At 32.7% G+C, this 23342-nt stretch overlaps 1 protein-coding gene across 4 annotated transcripts in view; it reads right to left on the bottom strand.

Annotated features, from left to right (window-relative positions):
• Positions 1–16077: 16077 nt before the first annotated feature.
• Positions 16078–23342, bottom strand: part of SGCZ (sarcoglycan zeta) — a 1168508-nt gene continuing 1161243 nt past the window's right edge. For 3 of the 4 annotated variants that reach the window (XM_023219161.3, XM_023219159.3, XM_023219160.3), the window contains exon 7: positions 16078–21836. In XM_023219161.3, coding sequence (XP_023074929.1) covers positions 21642–21836 — 195 coding nt within the window. In that variant the 3' untranslated portion in view covers positions 16078–21641. The remainder of the gene's footprint in view (positions 21837–23342) is intronic. The other variant, XM_023219158.2, reaches the window with a different exon arrangement.

Genomic DNA, 23342 nt, shown 5'->3' on the forward strand with positions numbered 1-23342 from the left:
TTTATGGATTGCCTAACAAAGTGTTCAATATACTTATAAAGAATTTCAATGAGTTGCTAGAGAATACACATAAATAAGTGAAATCAAGAAAACAATACATGAACATAACTAGAATAAGGACAAAGTGATTAAAACTATTTTAAAAAGAGAAAATTCTAGAACTGAAGAATACAGTAACTGAACTGAAAAACTTAAACAGTTCAACAACAGAGTTTATTAAGCAAAAGATAGAACATTTGAAATAATTCCTGAGGAAATGAAAATAAAACATAGAAGATGACATAATCTTGTATGTAGAAAACATTAAAGACCCCACAAACAAAAAAAACAACAAGTGCAAATTTTTAGGACTAGTATATGAATTGGTAAATTTGGAAGATGCAAAATCAACATACAAAAATCAAGTTGTGTTTCTATACCTTAACATCCAAGTATCTGAAAAGAAAATTAATAAAACAGTCCCACTTAAGATGGAATAAAATACTTAGACTTAATGTTAGTCAGTGGTCTGAAAAGCTTGTACACTTAAAACTACAAATCAATGATGAAAGACATCAAAGAACCACAAATAGATAAAAAGACTATTATGTTCATAGATTGAACACTTAATAGTGATAAAATGTTCAAACTTTCCTAATCTACAGATTGACTACAATCCCTATAAAAAATCTCAATGACTTTTTTTTTGCATAATTTGAAAAGTAATTGTAAAATTCATATGGAACCTCCTTCCCTCCCAGAAAATACCATGAACAGCCAAAGAAATTTTGAGAAAGAAAAGCAAAGCTGGAGGCATTACACTTCTTAATTTCAAAACACATTACAAAGCAACAAAAATTAAAACAGAATGATACTGGCATAAACACAGACATATAAACCAATAGAACAGAATAGAGAGCCTGGAAATAAATCCACACCTATGTAGTTAGCTGGCCTTCAACAAAGGTGCCAAGAATACACAATGGAGAAAGAGTAGTCTACTCAACAAATTAAGTTGGAAAAGCTGAGGATTCACAAACAACAACAAATTTTTTTTTGCATAAACATCAACTCAAGTGGAGATTTGAATGTAAGATCTGAATCCATTAAACTTGTAAAATAAAATATAAGGGAAAAGCTTTATGACATTGGTCTGGGGAATGTTTTCTTGGATATGACACCAAAAGCACAGGCAACAAAAGCAAATACAGACAAGTGGAACTACATCAAACTAAAAACTATTGCATACCAAAGAAAACAGTCCGCAGAGTGAGAGGCAACTGACAGAATGAGAAATAATATATACAAGCTACATATCTAAAAAGGGATTATTATCTAAAATATATAAAGAATTTCTGCAACTCAATGACAAAATAAAATGGCCAAAGGACTTGAATAGACATTCTTAAGAAAGCTTTCAAATGGCCAATGGGTTAAAAAGATGGTAAAAATTATTAGTGAGTCATCAGAAAAATGCAAATTAAAAATTCCAGTGTCACCTCACACATCTTACAATGGCTTTTATCAGACAAAAAGGAAGAAGAGAAAGAAGGAAGGAAGGAAAAATGGAAGAAGGAAGTTAAAGTGCTAGGGAGAATGTGAAGAAATTGGAACACTTGTACACTGTTGGTGAGAATGTAAAATGGTGAAATGGTGCAACTGACATGAAAAGCACTATGGAGATTCTTCAAATGCTTAAAAATAGAACCACCATATAACCCAGCAATCTCACATCTGAGTATACATCCAAAATAATCAAAATCAGAATCTTGAAGAGATATTAATATTCCCATGTTCATTGCAGTACTAATCACAATACACAAAATATAGACATAAATGTCCATTGATATATAAAATGATAAATATATTCAAAAATATATTATTTTTGGTTATGTTTATATTTACATAATGTATAGTTAAATTATGAATAATGATATCAATATTTTAGAAGTATATGAGTTTTTTTAGATAGCTTTCTCTCAGTAAGTGCTCCTTAACTACAAAAATTTAAGCCAGTGTGAAGGGGAACTTTCCTGATACAATTTTTATTCAGATTTATGGGCTCCTTAAATATTACTAAAATTGATTAGGTGCACCACTGAAAAACAGTCCTACATGTGAGGCTTATGTTAGTGAAGGACCCCAAAGTCTTAAGGTAAAGGAGAAACAAACTGCTGGGTTGTTGTTGCTGGGCTGTTTTTCGAAGAGTCAGTGTTTGGACTCATGGGGCTAGATGTCAAAGTCAGTAAAACATGCTGAATGGAAAACTGCAAACATGCTATGGGGTTATCAGTGTAGCTGCTTGTAGTTATCTGGACATTAGATAATACAAAAGAGGAATTCATCTATCCACTTTCAATAAATAGATTATCTGTACACCAATATTTATTGAATCTTTAAGAGTGTATTAAGTAAAGGTTTTTGAAGCATTCAGCTACCATTGAACCCACAACAAAAAACTGGAAAGATATTTGGCAGAAAAGATCAGAGGAGAGGAATGGAGGAGAGTTCTAAAGGAAAAGAACATTACTATGTGTGCAAAAAGAGGGAATTTTTGGGGGAATTTAGGCCAGGCATTCTCCAATGAGGCATCACTATATGTATCTGTGAACTGAACTTAGTTGCACAGAAGGATTCTATGTTACATACATTGTTTTTTACAATGATAAATAGTTTTCCACATTTTTGACATCAGTTACACAGTCCCTGGCTTTTGTCTATTAAAATATGCCCTGTAGTAACAGTGAGAGAACCTTACCCTATCTGTGTTGAATAGCTTTGATGTCTTTAATTTTAAATCAATCTGTAATGTATTTCTGATTTTTGGTATTTTTTATAATACATATCTTTAACTTGATCATATAAATTTCTCAATATTTGTGCTAGTGCATATACATATATTGACAATATGTCTTACCACCTCCTGGATTATTGGGTTGAGTTTTCCTCCTTTTAATTGTGATTCAAAGGAATGGAACAAATTTACAATTACAAAAATGAGGAATGGAACCATTATTTACATTTCATAATTGTCTGGGCTTTTCTTAGACTTTGAGCATGTGTTTTTTCCTTCTGCGTGATTTCTTTGAGGTAGTAGTTCTTGCCTGGACTAATAATAATGTAAATTTTTTATTAACATTTTGTGCTAAATAAAACTAATATTGGTATCACTCTTGCAAGGATATCATGCATTCCAACTTATTAGGTATAATTTAGAAGTAATAAGATTATGCTATTAATGCTTGCAAATAAAAAAGCACCTTTGAATGTTTTGAATTTGAATCCACCAGTAGCAAATTATCTAACTGCCTTTTCTATATTTAACATTGGATTTATCTCATTTAGGGTTTTTCTTTTGCTCAGTTATTTTTTAACTTTTATTTTGGTAGCAGATGTCCATGAGCAGGTTAGTTATATAGATAAATTACATGTAACAGGCGTGTGGTATACAGATCAGTTCATCATTCACATAATAAGGATAGTACCAGATAGGGAGTTTTTGGATTCTGATTGTCCTTCCAACCTCCACCCTCAAGTAGGCGCCATTGTCTATTGTTCCATAGACATTGCCTTTGTGTGCACGTGTGCTCAAAGTTTAGCTCCCACATACATGCGAGAATATGTATGTTTTGGTTTTCTGCTCCTTTGTTTGCTAAGGATAATGGCCTCCAGATCCACCACATTCCCCAAAGGACATAATCTCATTCCTTTTTATTGCTGCGTAATATTCTGTGGCATATATGTACTGCAATTTCTCAAGCAATCTGCCATTGATGGGCATTTAGGTTGATTTCATGTCTTTGCTATTGTGAATAGTGCTGTGATAAACGTATGCACACATGTGTCTTTATGGTAGAATGAATTACATTCCTTTGGGTATATAGCCAGTAATAGGATTGCTGTGTTAAATGGTAGTTGTTTTTAGTTCTTTGAGAAATCTCCAGACTACTTTCCACAGTGGCTGAACTAACTGACATTCCCATAAGCGCTGTACAAGCATTGCCTTTTCTCCACAACCTTTCAGAGAAGTTTGAAGTTGGGGAATGTAAAGTCTCCAGTTTTGTTCTTTTTGCTTAGGATTGCTTTGGCTATGTGGGCTCTTTTTTGGTTCCATGTGGATTTTAGGATAGTTTTTCTCTAATTCTGTGAAGAATGTCTTTGATAGTTTGATAGGAATAGCATGGAATCTCATTTACTTTTATCAGGAGAATATTTTAATAAAAGCATGTATTTTTATACCCATAAAGCTTTTACAGTTATTCAAGGTCTAGATTTCAAAAAGATAAATTAAATAAAAGGTGCTCTAAGAACAAATAACTTTTTTAAGGTCCTATATAAGAAAAGCATTATGAAATTCTATGAGATTATATCATTGCTAGTTCTATCCGTTATTACTAAATACAAAAATATCACACTTTTCTAGAGTCTTTCTGTAACTTGAGCACAGATGTCATCTGAACTCTTGTAAAAGGGAAAATGATGATCTGGTTCTCACACAATTTGTATGTAGCATATACTTTTCTATACCTGTCACAAGTAATATTTCTGTCACATATTTATAGGAAAACTTAACTTATGAGTCTCAAAGGTAGCAAGATGGGAGAATTATAATTCAATATGACAGGCTCCATTCAACAAATGGAAAATTCTTAGGGTAAATTAGGAAGTTTTTATTTTTCATTAAGTGTCAAGTTATCTGAGTATGTTTTGGATAGGAGTCTTGAAAGCACATATTTGCAAAATAGTGTGGGGTGACTTATACAATCAAATCTCAAGTAACAGTGTTGTACATTGCTTAAAAATCTAGAGCAGCGTTCCACAACATGTAGTTCAGTATGATATTCTGTGTTAAAAATAATAACTGGGAGTCATTACAAAATGTTTCTCCACCTTGACATTATTCTGTACAAAGTAAAGACTTTGACAAGTAAATTTGTTTGACTTTTATTTTATTTTATTTATTTATTTTTATTATACTTTAAGTTCTGGGATACATGTGCAGAACATGCAGGTTTGTTACATAGGTATACATGTGCCATGGTGGTTTGCTGTGCCCATCAACCTGTCATCTACATTAGGTATTTCTCCTAATGCTGTCTATCCCCTAGTCCCACAACCCACAACAGGCCCCGGTGTATGATATTTCCCTCCCTGTGTCCATGTGTTCTCAATGTTCAGCTCCCACTTATGAGTGAGCACTTGTGGTGTTTGGTTTTCTGTTCTTGTGTTAGTTTGTTGAGAATGATGGTTTCCAGCTTTATCTATGTCCCTGTAAAGTACATGAACACGTCCTTTTTTGAGGCTTCATAGTATTCCATGGTACGTATATGCCACATTTTCTTTATCCAGTCTATCATTGATGGGCATTTAGGTTGGTTCCAAGTCTTTGCTATTGTGAACAATGCAGCAATAAACATACATGTGAATGTGTCTTTATAGTCGAATTAGTTATAATACTTTTGTTATATACGCAGTAATGGAATTGCTGGGCCAAATGGTATTTCTGGTTCTAGATCCTTGAGGAATCGCCACACCGTCTTCCATAATGGTTTAACCAATTTACACTCCCACCACCAATGTAAAAGCATTCCTATTTCTCCACATTCTCTCCAGCATCCGTTTTTCCCTGAGTTTTTAATGACCGCCATTCTAACTGGCTTGAGATGTTGTCTCATTGTGGTTTTGATTTGTGTTTCTCTAATGACCAGCGATGGAGAGCTTTGTTTCATATGTTTATTGGCCACATAAATGTCTTCTTTTGCAAATTGTCTTTTCATATCCTTTGCCCACTTTTTAATGGGGTTGTTTTTTCTTGTAAATGTGTTTAAACTCCTTGTAGATTCTGAATATTAGCCCTTTTTCAGATGGATAGATTGCAAAAATTTTCTGCCACTCTGTAGGTTGCCTGTTCACTCTGATGATAGTTTCTTTTGCTGTGCAGAAGCACTTCAGTTTAATTAGATGCCATTTGGAAATTTTGGCTTTTTTTGTCATTGCTTTTGGTGTTTTAGTCATGAAGTCTTTGCCCATGACTGTGTCCCAAATGGTATTGCCTAAGTTTTCTTCTAGGGTTTTTATGGTTTTAGGTCTTACATTTAATCTTTAATCCATCTTGAGTTAATTTTTGTATAAGGTATAAGGAAGAGACCCAGTGTCAGCTTTCTCCATATGGCTACCCAGTTTTCCCAGCACCATTTATTAAATAGGGAATCCTTTCCCCATTGCTTGTTTTTGTCTGGTTTGTCAAAGATAAGGTGGTTGTAGATGTGTGGTGTAATTTTGAGGCCTTTGTTCTGTTCCATTGGTCTATAGATCAGTTTTGGTACCAGTACCATGCTGTTTTGGTTACTGTAGCCTTGTAGTATAGTTTGAAGTCAGGTAGCATGATGCCTCCAGCTTTGTTCTTTTTGCTTAGGATTGTCTTTGTTATATGGGCTCTTTTATGGTTCCAAATGAAATTTAAAGTATTTTTTTCCAATTCTGCAAAGAAAGTCAATGGTAGCTTGATGGGGATAGTATTGAATCTATAAATTACTTTGGGGGTATGGCCATTTTCACAATATTGATTCTTCCTATCCATAAGTGTGGAATGTTTTTCCATTTGCTTGTGTCCTCTCTCATTTCCTTGAGCAGTGGTTTGTAGTTACCCTCGAAGAGGTCTTTCACATCCCCTGTGAGTTGTATTCCTAAGTATTGTATTCTCTTGGTAGCAATTGTGAATGGGAGTTCATTTGTGATTTGGCTGTTTGTTATTGGTGTACAGGAATTCTTGTGATCTTTGCACATCTATTGTTTGACTTTTATACACAGACTTTTCTTTGGGTTTTGTTGCTGCTAGTCAGTGTTTTGTTTTTCGTACATATGATTTGTTTTCCCAAAAACTCTTACTGGTATTTTGTGGAACTATGTGTTCAATGAAACATATATTTGGAAACACTGATACAATGTAACATGAGTCTACATTAAGAGATTTTTATCCCAGTCTGATTAGAGATGAGTACTGCCTTCTTCTGCCTGATGGTTCTCATATAAAAATTTAATGAAGAAAATATGTTTGCAGAACATTCTCAGTTATGAAAACAAAAAAAAATTGTCATAATTTTAAAAACTAAGTAATTGGTTTGCGTTCTAAGTGATTATTTCAGTTTTGTATTCACTTGATTAAATATTTTGATTCTGTATAATTTATTTGACATTATTTTCCCAAATAATGTTTTTCCTAAGATAAATAATGCCGTTAGAATAGTAACAATTTTCTATTTAATATGAGACAGATATATCATATTTGACTGCAGTTTGTACATTTTATATTTTTTACATTTACTTAAAAAGTCAGTGTAATGATCATTTAAAAATTTTACAGTGTATTCCATGTATATATTTTTTGAATATTTCCAATATAAATATGTTTCTAGGAGGATATAATACAATATATAGAAACTCAATTCTAATGTAAATATGTTATTACAATAATTTAAAGTAATATTTGAAGTTAAAATGTGCAATATTATATTTTTGAAAGATATGCTTATACATATTAAAATTATATATTGATATTAACTAAACTGACATAAATTATACTGTCCCAGTAAGTGCAGTTATGTTGTCCAAATTTATTTTTTCTGTTACATGAAATATATGGCAATTATTAAATTTTTTATTTAGATATAAAATCTTTAATGTTTTAAAAGCACAAAATGTATGCTAATATATGGAAATATTAAAAATTTAACATTGTTTCAGTAAATACAAAGTTTTGAAACAGGAGGTGTAACAAAGGGGAAAAACAAGAAAACACTGCAAGGTAAGATTTCAGCGCACTCAAGCTAGGCAGTGATTTTTTCCTGAAAATTAGGCTTATCCTCATGGAAAATCATGGACTTTTTTGTTCTGTGGGAAGAATTAACATTTACCCAAAGAAACTAAGGGTGAGTGTCAGATTATGTAAACTTAGGGTAAATATAATTATACAAAGTTCCCTATACATCTCAAGTAATTTATAAAGTAATTCTGTGAATGGCCTACATTTGAGTTCATTTGAATCATGTAATTTTCAGATAAAAATAGAGCGTATTTTTATTAGTGCAGAATGAACGTTAGATGCAACTAATTAAATTTTCTATACAAAAGCAATTACTAAAGAAATTCTACTTAAAATTTCTCCTGTTGACTATTTTATGCTAAGAAAATTTAACCTTTTATCTTACAAATCAATCTTATTTTGTTACCATTGTTAGTTTTTGGAAGTAGGAAATTTGGGTGTTTTAGCTTAAGACAATTTTCTTAAGATAGTCTATTTTGACTTCCTGAATAAAGTATCCTGATTATATCTTAACTTAGTTGATAAATATATTTAAAGAGATGTCAAAACGATTAAAGGTAAACTTTCAGGTACCAGATTATTATAGCTTAAACACACCTCCAGAACATAAGATTCAGAAAGATGCTAACTTATTCAATGAACAATTGATATTTTCAGCCAAGTAATTTACGTTCTGTTTGTTGATTTTTGAGATAATTTTTCTTTTCTAAGATGATGAAAAAAGACTAATCTACAAATCATGGACTGAGAAGGCAGACTGGCAGGAATTGTATCACTTGAAGGATATCATCTGCCTATTATTTGTGTATTGCATATATATTTCAGTTGTTAAAGCCATCATGGAGGGGACCATATTTGCAAATAATGGCTTTGAGTTTAACATAAATTCTGCATTTGTAAGAGAATAATTGCCTTCAATTGTTGAGTACTTTTTGCTTATCCATTTCCTTTAATTTTCAAAATATATATAATTATATAAACTATATATATCATATTTTTTAATAATCTGTTTTATGAACAAAGACTGACCACTGTTCTAAGGCAAGTAAACATTTGGAATTTCCTTGGATTATCATTTGCACATCATTACAGAACCTAGTGTCACTGTGGGACAAAAAGAAAACCATTTCCTAATAATTCAAATAAATTTTGCCTTTACACACATATGTTAAATATATTTCTCCATTATAGCAGAAAAATTTAACACACTGTTGCAGATAAAATGCCATTTTTTACATTTTCTTGTAGCATTTGAATTTCAAAATATATGAATAAACTATGTAAGAAAGAACTATACATTTAAAAAAAATCAAGTTCAAACATTGCTCTAACCTTTTTTTACATGTAGTCTTTTAAAGTTAACAGCTTTTGCACTTATCATATTATCAAATTAACCCAACTAGATCAATATTACTTCAACTATAGAAGACAAAAATAGAGCAGAATCGTATATAAACTTTTGCTGAATGTGGATTAAAATTTTGATTATAAATAACACAAAACAAAAACAATGAGAAAGATAAAGTTCAAACAGATCAAGTTCAATTACATTTTTCCTCGCTGGTCTTCAATATAATAAGTATTTTTTAACCTTTGTGATTATGATCTGAATTTGGACAGGCCACTCTCTTGGCCCAGAATTAACAAAGTAACTTTACCTTAGTTAAAGTAAATTATTAAATAACACTTAAATACTATTTCTTAGAGGAATGCGTATTTTTTTAGAAGTCCAGATGAAACTTGTGTTAATTTGCTTATACCTGTTTAGGGGGTGGCAAAAATACAGTATGTCATTAAAAACAAACATACAAACAGTGTGGGCAGTTAATGGGTGAGTCTCATACTGCAGAGGCTTAGGACCTATTTTAGTGTCACCACTGATAATAGGTATAGCACCAAACTGAACTGATTCAGCTTTGGAAACCAGAGAGTTAATGTAATGCAAAAAGCGGTTTCTTTTAAGTTGCTAGTATTAGATACTGGATCTCTGTTTTCGTTGTTTTTCTGTGCTTTAATTGTTCTAATTACTTCTTACCATTCATTTTCCATGGTGCCTATGATGAGATAAGCATGAACACAATCACAGGCTGGATTCAGGAAAATGATCTGGCCTGTATTACTCTAAAATACAAAATCTGAAATTTCCTAGTTGTAAAAGTTTTCTTATCCAAACTTCTCTGTATAACGTATTGAGTAGTTTCAAAGTTGAATATTTGGGCTTCTAAATGCAAAATGTTTTTAGGCTAATCAATATGGATGACCATGAAGATTTATCAAACTATATCCTGAGGTACCCTAAATAGTATAAAACATTAGGATTCCCAATTTTGAAAGAATAATATACCCTACTTCTGTCTCATTTATATGATTCCACCTCCTCTTAGGGATTTTTGACCATAATTTTGTTTTATAATTTAATGTGTTTATTGATAAATAGTTTTAAATGCCTTCACAGTAATTCAAAATACAAATCATTTATTATTTAATCATTATAACATTTCAGGGATAGAAAGAATCATGCCAAACCATAAGGAAGACTACAAATAAAATACTCCACAATGATGTGGGAACATCTGACTCAACGGATTTGTCTGAGGGAAGGAGAGAGGGAGGGATGGGGAGAGAGACAGTGCACAAGAGAGAGCAGGAGAGAGAGCACAAAACTGTGTTAGCTTGGGGTATATTTTGTGGTAATACTCAGATTAATTTTACAGCTAATTCATTCTACCACATCTCACATGAAGAAAAAAAGAACCTCCAAAATAAATCTTTAGATATAATATGACCCACACTGAGAGCTTCAAGCATTTTATAAAAACAGAATCCAGATGAAATATGGCCCCCAGTAGAATGTGATTACACAGTGAGCACACATTCTTATTACACAGGACATCAAGATTCACATTTCCCGTCATTAGAGTCCCCTTTTGAGATTTTTGGAATGGGTGGGCATTCCAAAGTATAAAAAAAAAAAAAAAAAAAAAAAAGGAGATGCTTACTAATGGATCATGGATCATCCTCACACTCAAACTAGCCTAGTTTTCTCATGCCACCAGTAGGTAAAATCAACAGGAATGATGGTCTGTGTTAAAATAGAATCTGTCCAGTACCATGAGATAGTACCTTACATGTGAAGCATTGAAAATGTAATATCAGTTCATGATGTAGAATTCAACTGTAGATTTAAAAATTACAGTAAAAGTTTATTCTTGCTTTTTATGTCTCTAGTTGTAGCATTCTTTTATCCATTTGAAAACTAGTAAAATATCTTAGTCACTCAACTCTGTTTTCCTAATTGACACCTGGTATTCAAATGTTTGGGGAGGCACATATCCTACTACAGAAGGCCTTTATAATTAGAAATGATAAAGTTCTTATTTTTAACACACTTATAATAAATGACACTCAGCCTGTCACCATGCCATTGCTTATTTTCTTTATAGAATTTTCCACATCATGACATTATCTTGTTTATTTATTTTTGTGTTATTTGTGGTTTCCATTTCTCCCACTGCCCAAAAGTTCCAGGAGCGTTTGACCTTGCCTATCCTTCTTTGATTGACCAGTTTGTTCAGCAGCATCTAGAACAATGCCTGATGTATGGAGGTGCTTGTTACTAGTTATTAAATTCATGAGCAGATGAATTAACTAAAATGTAAAAAAGTAATAGATTACTTAATTTCTCTGAAACACAGCTTTCTTGTCTATAAAACTTGGATTAGTTGAACTTAATCCAAAAATTATTGAGATTATAATTTTAAAAGTAACAAATTATCTTAATTCATTATACAGTAAACAATATATGCTTAATCTGTGTTAGTTCATTTACTTTTATTTTTGAACAGCATACTACCAAGGAAAGTTGTTATCCAGAACTCAGACAACTTGCATAACCCGGGTAATTCCATTGTGTACTTTGAATTACATAATGGACCATAATTTGTCAAATGCTTGACAACTTGCCACCTCAGTTGCTACCTTCCTTATTCCTTTCATTTCAGTACATAGCTCCATATGTTATAATTCTATATAAGAGTAAGAATAAATACGATAGCACAGGATTAAATACATTAAAATTGTTAAGGTTACTCAAGTATCACTGATGTATCTAAAAAGTGTTTGGCATTCAATTCCCTTATTTTACCATCAGGAAACAGGCCCAGTGTTGAGTTGAAAGACCTTGAGATCATCTGACTGCAAAAATAGAACAGATGTGCTATCGCTAGTCAATCACTCCAGAACTTTGACACTACAAATGATCATGCCACTTTCCTAGAAAGCTTAAACTTATTCCTAAACCATTCTCAATATCCAGGGTTCCATTTTGATAGCCCTTTCCAGTTGATCAGAGTTAGCATGCCAAGTGAAATCCATGTACAATCACATCTTGTCTAAACGTCTCACTTAGATTAGGTGTATATAGGTTATTGAATAATATCTAAAATGAAACACAGGACTTGAAATCGGATTTTTTTACTTCAAATCTACTGATCCTCCTTTTGAAAAAATCAAATTCATTTTACTTATGGGATTTTTATTTCTTCAAGATAAATAACGAGTCATTACAAAATAAATACAGACTTCAAAAGAGGAAATGTAAGAGGAAATGTATATTCTTTTAATTTTTTAATTAGACGTTTCAATTCTTATTTATGAATTTTTGTCTATTAGACTTTTGCTTTGAGGTAATAACTTATTTATTTTTCAAGACTTTCAGGCTACTTTTAATTATTGACTTCATTTTCTGTGCTGTGCATTCAAAACTTAGTGGAATGTCATTAAATCAGTTATAAATTCAAGATGATCTATAAAATCTAATTTAGTAATTCAATTGACCCAAGGAAACAAAGTATTATGTATTTCTAGAATTTTAGCTGTGTCTTTCTTTGACTTTATATTTCCTTAATTAATTTTGAAAGGTAATAGGTGACTTTCCTTATGATGTCTCAAAGGCCTTAGTTGTGGTGCCCAGTGAATTCAGAATCTTGTAGCAAGTTGTAAGCAGTAGGAAAGTACTGGGTTTATCATTTTCTTAAAATTTAAGTAGTATAGAGTTTTACCAAGACTTTTTATTGGCAGTACTTTTCAAATTGTTACTCTCTTACATTGCATGATCAACTCATCTATAGACACTATTATATAATACACAAAAAATTGTATAACAAGAGGAAGTAGATGCATTTTTGGAAAAATATCTGGCTGGTTCACAAATGCTTTGGATCCATTCTATTTATTTTGATGTTTTACACATCTTGGTATTTTATGCATATTTTAAGGATTCATAATTATGAATCATTTGAGGTTTTCATGCTTTACAATGCTCTAAACAATCCCATATCTTCTGTAACTGTTAATAGATAAAAACAATACAATTGTTAATCTAATAATTTTAATAACATTAATTTTAATCATGTTAAAATTTTAATAAAATTAACACATCGTGTTTTCTTCATCTTTGAATAAATAATTTGACAATAATGACTTTTAGATTTAACATAAGGAAACTATATGTTATGAATAAATGGTGTATATGTTCTCAAATGTTGAGAATGACATATCTATACCATTTCCCTTTAAATCTTTGGCTTATAGGAAACTTAAACATACATGTAATATTCAACACACTAGTCATATTGTTTAACCTTTTTGTTACTTCTGTCTCCTCTATGGTTTTTCTTTAATATTTCTGTCTTACTCCATATTGTAAGAAAACTTATATCCTTCTGGAAACAGCTGTATAGAGAAAATAAATAACTTAGAAAATATGGCTAGATCTACTAAAAATATCTGCAAAACTAATTTGATGTAATATGTAGTTGTGGCTCATAAAATATACTAAGCATTATTTTTGGACCAAGCTGGTTTCCTCATTTTATCTTCATGGTTTATGTGCACCACTTAAAACAATTAGTGATTTGGGCATGTTTATGAGAAAATGTTTAGTATATATTTATAAGCTGCACTTAAATCTTTTTTTTTTTTTCTGACATAGTGTTTCTCTTTTTTGTATCAGTGGTGTTTCTTGGAGAGATGAAAAAACTAGGGGTTCCATTTGTATTTTAAATAAATCAAGTGATACGTTTTTTAGTTAGAATAACTTTATTAGCTCATTATGTTAACTAAAAAAAATTAGTGAGTACTATAAAATGAATATTGCTCCATTATCATAAAACGTGCTATCATGGCAAGTAATAATTCTTACTAAGAGGGAAAGAGAAATGTGAAAAAATACCTTCGCTTCAAATTTTGTCATGTGACCTGTCCAAAGAGGGTAAGCTTCTACCTAGTAATTAGAAGAAGTTACAGGAACATTTAAAATTCACACAGGCGCTATTTTCTGGATCAGTTATTTTAGTGATACACTAATCATGGTGATATTATTTTAGTGATACATCAGTTGATGAAAACATCAATATAATATTGCATTGGATTACCTGGCTGAATACCCATTCCCAACCTTCGTTCTCCATAGTCCCGTGTGAAATAATAAGAATGTATCTATCAGTCCCTGTCCCTGTAAGTAGGGATCCTAGAAGAACTTTTCATTTTCATATTTGATCTTTAAGCCAGTTCCTGACACAGAACTCCTAAGACCTTGCTAATTTCCTGAGCGATAGTAGCATCTTTTGTTCAAATGAGGTGCCTCTTTGTGGGATCCTGGAAGGAAGCTGGTCACCAGGAAGACCAAGCCATGACTAGAAGCTTGGGACTGACAGGCTCACTTTCCAATTTCTAGCAGGAGGTGGGGTTGGGGGGGGTGGGGGTTGGAGTATATAATTAATCATTCCTATGTGATGCAGCCTCCATAAAAATTCCAGAACTGTGAGGTTCAGAGCTCCTGGGTTGATGAACACATCCATGTGCTGTGAGAGTGACAAGCCCCAACTCCCTGCCCTCTGGACCCTTGTAAACCTCAGCCTACGTGCCTTTTCATCTGGCTGCTCATTTGTGCCCTTCAAAATACTCTTTGTAATAAATCAGCAGTGGGAAATAAGCCGTTTTCCTCAGTTCTGTGAGTCAGTCTAGCAAATTATCAAACCCAAGAAGGGGTCATGGGATTTGTAGCCCATTCGGACAGAAATTGTGGGTAACCTGGGGTCCTATTACTTGTGACTGGGGTCTGCAAAAGGGGGAAATCTGTGGGACTGAGCCCTTAACCTATGGCATCAGTGCTGATTTCAATGGGCATTGAAATGAAACAGTAGGACATGCAGCTGGCACGGGAGTATTGGTTATTGTGGGAGAAAACTATACATCTGATCATGGTGTTGAGTGTGGGTAGAGAAAAGAAGACTGCTTTTTCCTTATTTGCCCTACTATTAAGAGAAGAGATAATCAAATTCAGGCATTACTATGGTTGGTAAATGGCCTAAGAATCTGCTGGAAATAAATATTCAAGTATTTGGTTGCACACTTATCCAAACCATCCAAAACTTTCTTGGAAATTAAATAAAGTCATAGAATAGATATGCTTCCCTGAGCTGAAGGCAATCATTTGTGTTCTGTTTAGATTTAACATTTGGAAGTCTTCATGAGGAATGTAAATGGTTCTGTTGTTGTTTGTAACTAATATCTGGAACAGTGTGTAGAGACGCTTCAACAGCAAAGAGTGAAAGCTAATAGTGACTCTTTGGGGGGGAAAAAGCTTCCTGTGAATACTGTTTTTGTTTTGGAAGCAATGTGGCACAATGTCACTTTCAATGTAGGTACAATGTTGGACTGGATATATTGCTAAAAGCTAACAAAGTCCATGCCATTGCCTCAAGTCCTCCTGGATTGAGAGATAGTGAATATAACAAGGGAATGAAGAAATACACCAAATAAGTAATGATGAGCATGTGTTTATATTATATATATATTGTATTATATTCACCATTGCATATATGTGTATTTTTTTGGGTAATTTGATTATGTATATGTAGGGGTATAAGTTTGTGCACATAGTAGTTTTTTTGGTCCTATCCCAGAATATCAAATCAGAGTGACTCTAGAATGAATAAACTATTAGCTAACCGTTTGATAAACTGGTGATTTTATCGTTAACAATTCTTCAGTTTTATTGGTCATGTATTTAAAAGGGACAATACGCCCAGGTTTTCATAAGAGAAGCATTTTATCCAGTATAAATATATGGATTAAGCTTAATATTTTTCAAACATACATCTTAATATAATAGATTTTTAAAACACAATTGAAAACATCTCTACTCACTAATACTCATACCCCTCTTTGAACTATTTGTCAAAACTCAATAAAATAAACGAAATGATAGCATGTAAGTTTTTATCCTCTTTGTTTTGACTATCACATTTAATCATGTTTACATAGTAGCACCAAAATTAGGACAAATTACAAGAATCACAGGAGAGATCTTAAATTGTATGAGCTCATTGCATGCTTCGAAAGGTCTCATTTCAGAGAAAAGAAGGTTTCCAACTGCCAAAACTTTGCTGCATTTTTCTGTCCCCCAAAATATACCCCAATTAAGTTCAATCTAAACAAAAGATACAATAGACTGCTTTTTGAATAGATATGTTATCTACAGTTTATAGGACAGACAGTCCATTTCAATAGAAAAAGTGATTTTTACATAAAGCAAGATAGAGTACAAAAGCACAGCTTTTGTAATTTTGGTAATATTGCAGTTTTACAAACATGTTGCATAGTATGTGTAAGAAAATAGTTCCATTTTTCATATATCTATATATACAAGAAAACATTTACATGAAAGTACAAAACAAAATAAATGAATAGTGGACCTGATTTAAAGAATTGTATAAATAACGAGACACTCAAACTCCAAATTACACATCTCCATTGTTAATGAATGGCCTTGTCTATCTTTAACCCTGTTTGGCTTTTATTTATAAATATTCAAACAAATGAGCTATTAAGACTGAAAAAGACAAAAAAGAACTACAGTTCATTATACCTCATTTCCTTTAATGGTTTTCATTGGCTTTCTCAAAATGCAGAGCCACCTCAGTTAACAATTAAAAAATAGCCCTCTGGTTCTACAAGTATTTCAAATTAATTTTATTCTCCAAATAATGTTCAGCAAGCAGTGAAAGTTTAAACTCAGCTGAGTAGATCCATGCTGGGCCCATTTTAGGATATGGTCTTTGTGTATAGGTTTTATGAATACCAAGGAGTTTGTTATGCGTGTATAAAAGAAAAGTGGACCACACTAATGATGTTTCCCTTCTGAAACAAAAGCATTCCTTAATTTCTACAGCTCAGAATCCTCCAAGAAGGATGTTAACTACCTTATGTTATAATTACAAGCCCCCCTATTCATTTGAATATATTAGTAGGAGCAGCAGTGTTTTCGAGCTAAATACAATAGAAATCCCATTCTTTGGTCTTTGACATTTAAACAACTGATAAACTGCAGTATAAAACAACATTAACAATAGTGTTCAATTAAGTTATCGATTCGTTTATGATTATTTAAAATGAATACAAATGCAGTTTTCCTTTACTTTGTGATAATGATATTTTGCAGTATTCATTACTGTAATATACACCAGTACATAGAGCAAACAATTTCCCCATGTGTCATTAAATATGATCACACAAACAATACTTATTAGACCACAGCTACTTGAAGAATTAGGTGACAAGACCTCTGTCATATAAAACTCAAATATGAATTTGGCTTTGATGGTTTTTATAGAAAATTTGGCCATTAAATACTTTCAATGATTTTAATAATTTGACATTATTATATTGACATTATCTGCTATGAAATATAACACTCCTATGCCTTAGACACTCTCCAGGCTATTCCTGCTTCATACAGAGATACCATGTATGCAGTGAAACCATTTATTAGAAGTTTCATTGTATCAAATGCTATTTTTGTAAAATGAAGCATTCTCCGATTGAGTCATTCAGATAGAATATGCAGAAATTTTGAATGGAATAAAACGTTATAAACAGTTCAGCAATTAACCTCTGTGATCACAATATCATTTCTTCAAAAGATCACTGCTTTTTAGCTTTACAGAGGTAATAACACATCAATAGAATGTTTATATTTGGTTAATATCTCTATTTCCTAAACAGTCACTTTGAATAAGACCCAAATGCTTTATTTTCCTTTTGAACGTCAACCATATTACTGAATCTTGTTAACCAAGCATGACTTTTCCAAAGGAACCTTAATGTTCAAATGGTCAGAGTATAAAAGGGAGTATAAAAAAGAGCAGAGGAAGTAGCATGCCAAAAAGATTTGCATTTCAACATTTATAAGTGACTTTTTAAGGTGCAGAAGGAGATCACAAATGCTAGTTCCGATATGGCTACTTAACCTAAGATTTATGAGTACTTCCTTAAATGAATCAGAAAAATTTAAAAATGAATGTGACTAAAGGAAATGTCTAGTTTGATATACTCCTCTCACAGATAATTGAACTGTGACCAACGTAGTTAAATTTATGTCTTAAGTAGGTAAGTTCACATGACTAGCCAGGGGCAGAACTAGAACTGGATTTGCTGGCTCTACTTTCCGAGACTTGAAGTACTGTAATCGAAGATTCCCAAGTTGCAGTAAAATGTGAAGTGTATAACTGTCTTAAACTCTTAGATAAATAATTATGTGACAAAGTATAAAGCATAGCATTCACAATAAAATACATATATTTTAGACATATATATATATATGTGTGTGTGTATGACTAATAAGTACCGGATAGAAATTTTGGAAGTGTTGAACAAGAGAAGTAGGAAATTTGGAAGTTTTTGTTGCTCTTGCTGTTTTTTTGAAGTTTTTAATTGAAATCTTCTGAAAAAGAATAATGTGTCTTCTTTGCATCTTTCCTTTTGATCCCCCAAACCTGAATTCAAATACATCTCGGTTTATCCATTCCTGGCAAATAACTTAAATGTTAGCAGTACTACCAACCTCTTTTTCTTCCTCCCTTTGTTCTTTCCTGGACTACACTGAGTATGAAGTTATTAAGATATGGGTAATAAGCTTAGTCACATCCTTGTAGTACGCTACAAAGGATTCATTTTTCTCAGTGTCATTTGGGGAAGATGAAATTTATATCATATAAGTAAACTGCATTATATTTTTACACATTGTAACATAAAGATGGTACTGGGAAAACAATCTGTTTGGGTAGTGTGCAATTAAGGGGCCACTGTATTTTTTTTAAAATGCTTTTTTGTGTTTGAACGAGGAAAATGAGGACATTCGAGGCCATTCTTCTAAGCGTTCACCATAGGCTTGATCTCTCTGAGGCAGGGATCTTCTGTTAGGTTCACAAATCTGAAACAGCTAGTCTGATAACTTAAAGCAATTATTTGGTGTTGAATAGGAAAACCATCGCTATCACTATTTTGTCTACTGTGGCTGAATAGATTTGTTATATCATCTGGATACAGTCTAAAGCTCTCAAGCTTGTAAGTTACTTTTGAATTGTGTCTATACTTTTCAGAATACATTTGAATTAAAAACGTGACAGCCCCTCACTGGAATTGGTTTTTACATTTTTTTCATCTTTTCTCCTGTGATGACATATAATTTAAATTTTCAGTTTTCTCTTTTGCCTTCTGTAATATTTGTACTTGAAATTAGAACATGTCGGAATAGAAAGGAACCCCAAGAGACTATTTTATTCAATACTTTTGCTGTAAAGTTGAGTAAACTGTAGCCTGGAGAGATTCTCAAACTGCCTAAAACAGCTCAATTGATTAGAAGACAGCTGAGATTAGAAACAGGGCCAGTTCCTAATGAAAAGAATTATTCCCATTTGACTTAGAAAGTTTCTAATGATTTTAATAGAAGGATGATTAGAACTTGAGTATGTCTTAAATAACCACATAATATTTTCCTTAAAAGTCCATAATATAGTGATTAGCACACATAATTTCTCAACATTTCTTGTATTATACTTTATTTTGCAAAGACCAATGTGAGATTTCTTAAATTCTCTTATTTTAATATAAACTCTTGTGTTATCAGATAACTTTGTAAGCAATTGTATATCATAATTCTTATTTCAATATTGATTTTAAAAGTTATATAATAACACCCAAATATAAGTCACATTGTATTTTAAAAATAATAAAAGTAAATTAGCTTTTGAACCCTTTTGCTGAGTACAGTGGACATGAGCTTTTTCAGTTATTTGATATGCTGGGTTATGCAAACAAGATAATTCTGGTCAAATGTTTCACTTTTCTTCTTGCATTGCCAATATTTCTACTTTCACTAACCACATCTTTTGCAACAAGTTCTAATCTCTCAGTTCACTCTGAGCTGTAGAGACCTGAACTCCAAAGATTCTACAGCCGTTAATCCCCAAAAGGAAGTTTCAACACAACTGTTGATAGTGTGCATGCGGGAGAAAAAAGTTGATTGACATGTGAAAGTTGAGGACTTACCTTATAGTAATTAAGTCATCTTCCCATAATAGGAAATATTTAATACAGTTTTACATTCTTTGACTCTGTAAGTTTCAAGAATTTGAGTTAAGGGGTGTTGTGATAAATGAATCTTCAATATTCTGGAGTTGTTAACTAAGAGGTCATATACAAAAATAAGCATTGGAAAATGAAAAGAACTAGAATTTTTGAGGTCAGTGTAGTTTAAGAATCTAACAAAAGTAAATACATGTTAACAGCTGAATAGAAATGGGAGTAAATTCCCTAAAATATGAATCTAGTGAAGTAAACACATTTTCAATGTTCATTAGCATTTGTTATTTTTACTGGTTAGTCAAGAAATTTTAAGTTAACTTCTAACTTCTTTAAATCTTAACCTCCAGTAAAAAAAAAAAAAAAAAAGAATAATTCTGAAGATGATACCCCAATGGAAAGAGAATTTATTCTCAGCATTATGCATCACATTAGTATTATTTATTTAGAGGATGTCTGAATTTTAGCAGTCAGAATCAAGTGTAAAGTGAGTGGAGCAAACCAAAATTATACTATTAAAACCTAGGTGTAAAGGATATCATGTGAGTTTTTAAAAAATAGTCTATGGATTTAATACCATCAATATGTCCTCCTTAATCCTATCTTATATTGCAATAAATTAGATGTTTTGTTAAAAGCAAATACATCACATGCAGTAGCCATGTAAATACTATATAAGGCCATCCAGATCTGACAAATGACATTATAATGGCATTTTGTTAATTCTGTAAAGACTATATTGCTGAGTGCTTTCAAAATTACCTAATGTACAAAATTCTAGACTTAGTAGACAAAGAGTAACAACACATTGAAATTAAAGAAACAAAAAGAAAACTCAGGGAGAGATTCTGTATTGTTTTGTTTTGTTCTGTTTTGTTAAAAACCATGTATTGAATTTAATTTTTAGTAAAGCAAGCATTACATAATGCTTTAAAATTTTAAAAGTTGGGGATAAAAGTTTACATCCAAAAAGATGAATGGAAAATTGTGCTTTCAGACTGTAGAATAAGTTTTCTTACAGGGTTAACCATTTCATCTTGCCATTGGATACTGGGAATTTCATTTATGTAATGTGTATATGTGCAGTTCATATCCAGTTCCTGCAAAAATCTAAAACTGTGTGCTTCACTTCGCGTAGCAAAGGCACCTATGTTATTCTCCCTTTTGAGCAAAAGTCTTGATCCAGTTTTCCTGCTGACGACGCTTTTTCCACTGCTGTGTCAGTCACACCTTCTGTGTTGAGCAGTACAGTAAATCACAAGAGAAGGTGGTGGCGAATCCCTGCTCACATTGGAAGTAGCTCTGTGGACCATTCAAAGAAGCTCTGGACTGATCACAAGGGAAACCGAGCAGAACTGTGAAGCAGACGGACAGGAACAAAAGGCTATTCTGGTGTGAGGAGAAATCAGTCACTTCAGCTCCACAAGCATATGTTGCTACTGGACTGACAAGTGGAACCTACTCCTGCTGGAGAAAGGTACAGTTTGCCATTGGGGCAGACGCATAGTTCATACACTGTCTGCCGAGAACTTGAGGAGCTGGGTGAAGAAGATGAGAAGGAGCCAGTTGGTAGATTTCCCAGCCTGATTGTCTCTGCATTTAAAAATATCTATGGGAAAAAAGAAATTGCATTTTAATTCATTTTAGAAATCTAAATTCCTCAGAGCATCGAGTAATCTACATCCCTCCTCAACATGGTCTAACAAGGAAGTCGACACAACAAACAGTTCTATGGTTTAGCTGCTATGCTTTGTTGAACAATCAAATTACATTCCTACAGTATAGCCCGAAAGATCTGCAGCTATCTTCTCCTTTGGGAGACAGTGCATTCTGAGAGAAAGCCTTCAATCTGAAAAGCAATATCATACAATAAGCTTAAGGGGTCAACCCAGTTACTTAAACACCACAGAAAATTAATTATTTTAACAGAGTCCCTCAATTTAATTTCTTAAGCAAGCCTGGTGTACAGAATATGCAAAGAAATAAGGATGTCAGTGGATATGACAGTACTGAACAGGGGGCAATTAATTTTTAAAAACCTCATTTTATTTTATTGGACTATATTCCCATTTATTTATATCATCTTTTTTTTCCTGAAAACTTTAAGTTCTGGGGTACCTGTGCAGAACGTGCAGGTTTTTACATAGGTATACATATGCCATGGTGGTTTGCTGAACCCATCAACCTGTCATCTACATTAGGTATTTCTCCTAATGCTATCCCTTCCCTAACCCCTCACCCCCTGACAGGCCCTGGTGTGTGATGTTCCCCTCCCTGTGTCCATGTGTTCTCTTTGTTCAACTCCCACTTATGAGTGAGAACATGTGGTGTTTGGTTTTCTGTTCTTGTGTTAGTTTGCTGAGAATGATGGTTTCCAGCTTCATCTGTGTTCCTGCAAAGGACATGAACTCATCCTTTTTTATGACTGTATAGTATTCCATGGTGTATATGTGCTACATTTTCTTTATCTAGTCTATCACAGATGGACATTTGGGTTGGTTCCAAGTCCCTGTTATTGTGAATAGTGCCACAGTAAACTTACATGTGCATGTGTCTTAATAGTAGAATGATTTATAATCCTTTGGGTATATACCCAGTAATGGGATTGCTGGGGCAAATGGTAATTCTAGTTCTAGATCCTTGAGGAATCCCTACACTGACTTCTGCAGTGGTTTAACCAATTTACACTAGCACCAACAGTGTAAAAGCATTCCTGTTTCTCCACATCCTCTGTGGCATCTGTTGTTTCCTGACTTTTGAATGACTGCCATTCTAACTTGCCTCAGATGGTATCTCATTGTGGTTTTGATTTGCGTTTCTCTAATGACCAGTGATGGAGAGCATTTTTGCATGTGTCTGTTGGCTGCATAAATACCTTCTTTTGAGACGTGTCTGTTCATATTCTTCGCCCACTTTTTGATGGAGTTGTTTGCTTTTTCCTGTAAATTTAAGTTCTTCATAGGTTCTGGATATTAGCACTTTGTCAGATGGGTAGAATGAAAAAATTATCTCCCATTCTGTAGGTTGCCTGTTCACTCTGATGACAGTTTCTTTTGCTGTGCAGAAGGTTTTTAGTTTAATTAGATCCCTTTTGTCTATTTTGGCTTTTGTTGCC

The sequence above is a fragment of the Piliocolobus tephrosceles genome, chromosome 7 (assembly GCF_002776525.5).
Source record: "Piliocolobus tephrosceles isolate RC106 chromosome 7, ASM277652v3, whole genome shotgun sequence".
Taxonomy (NCBI): Eukaryota; Metazoa; Chordata; class Mammalia; order Primates; family Cercopithecidae; genus Piliocolobus; species Piliocolobus tephrosceles.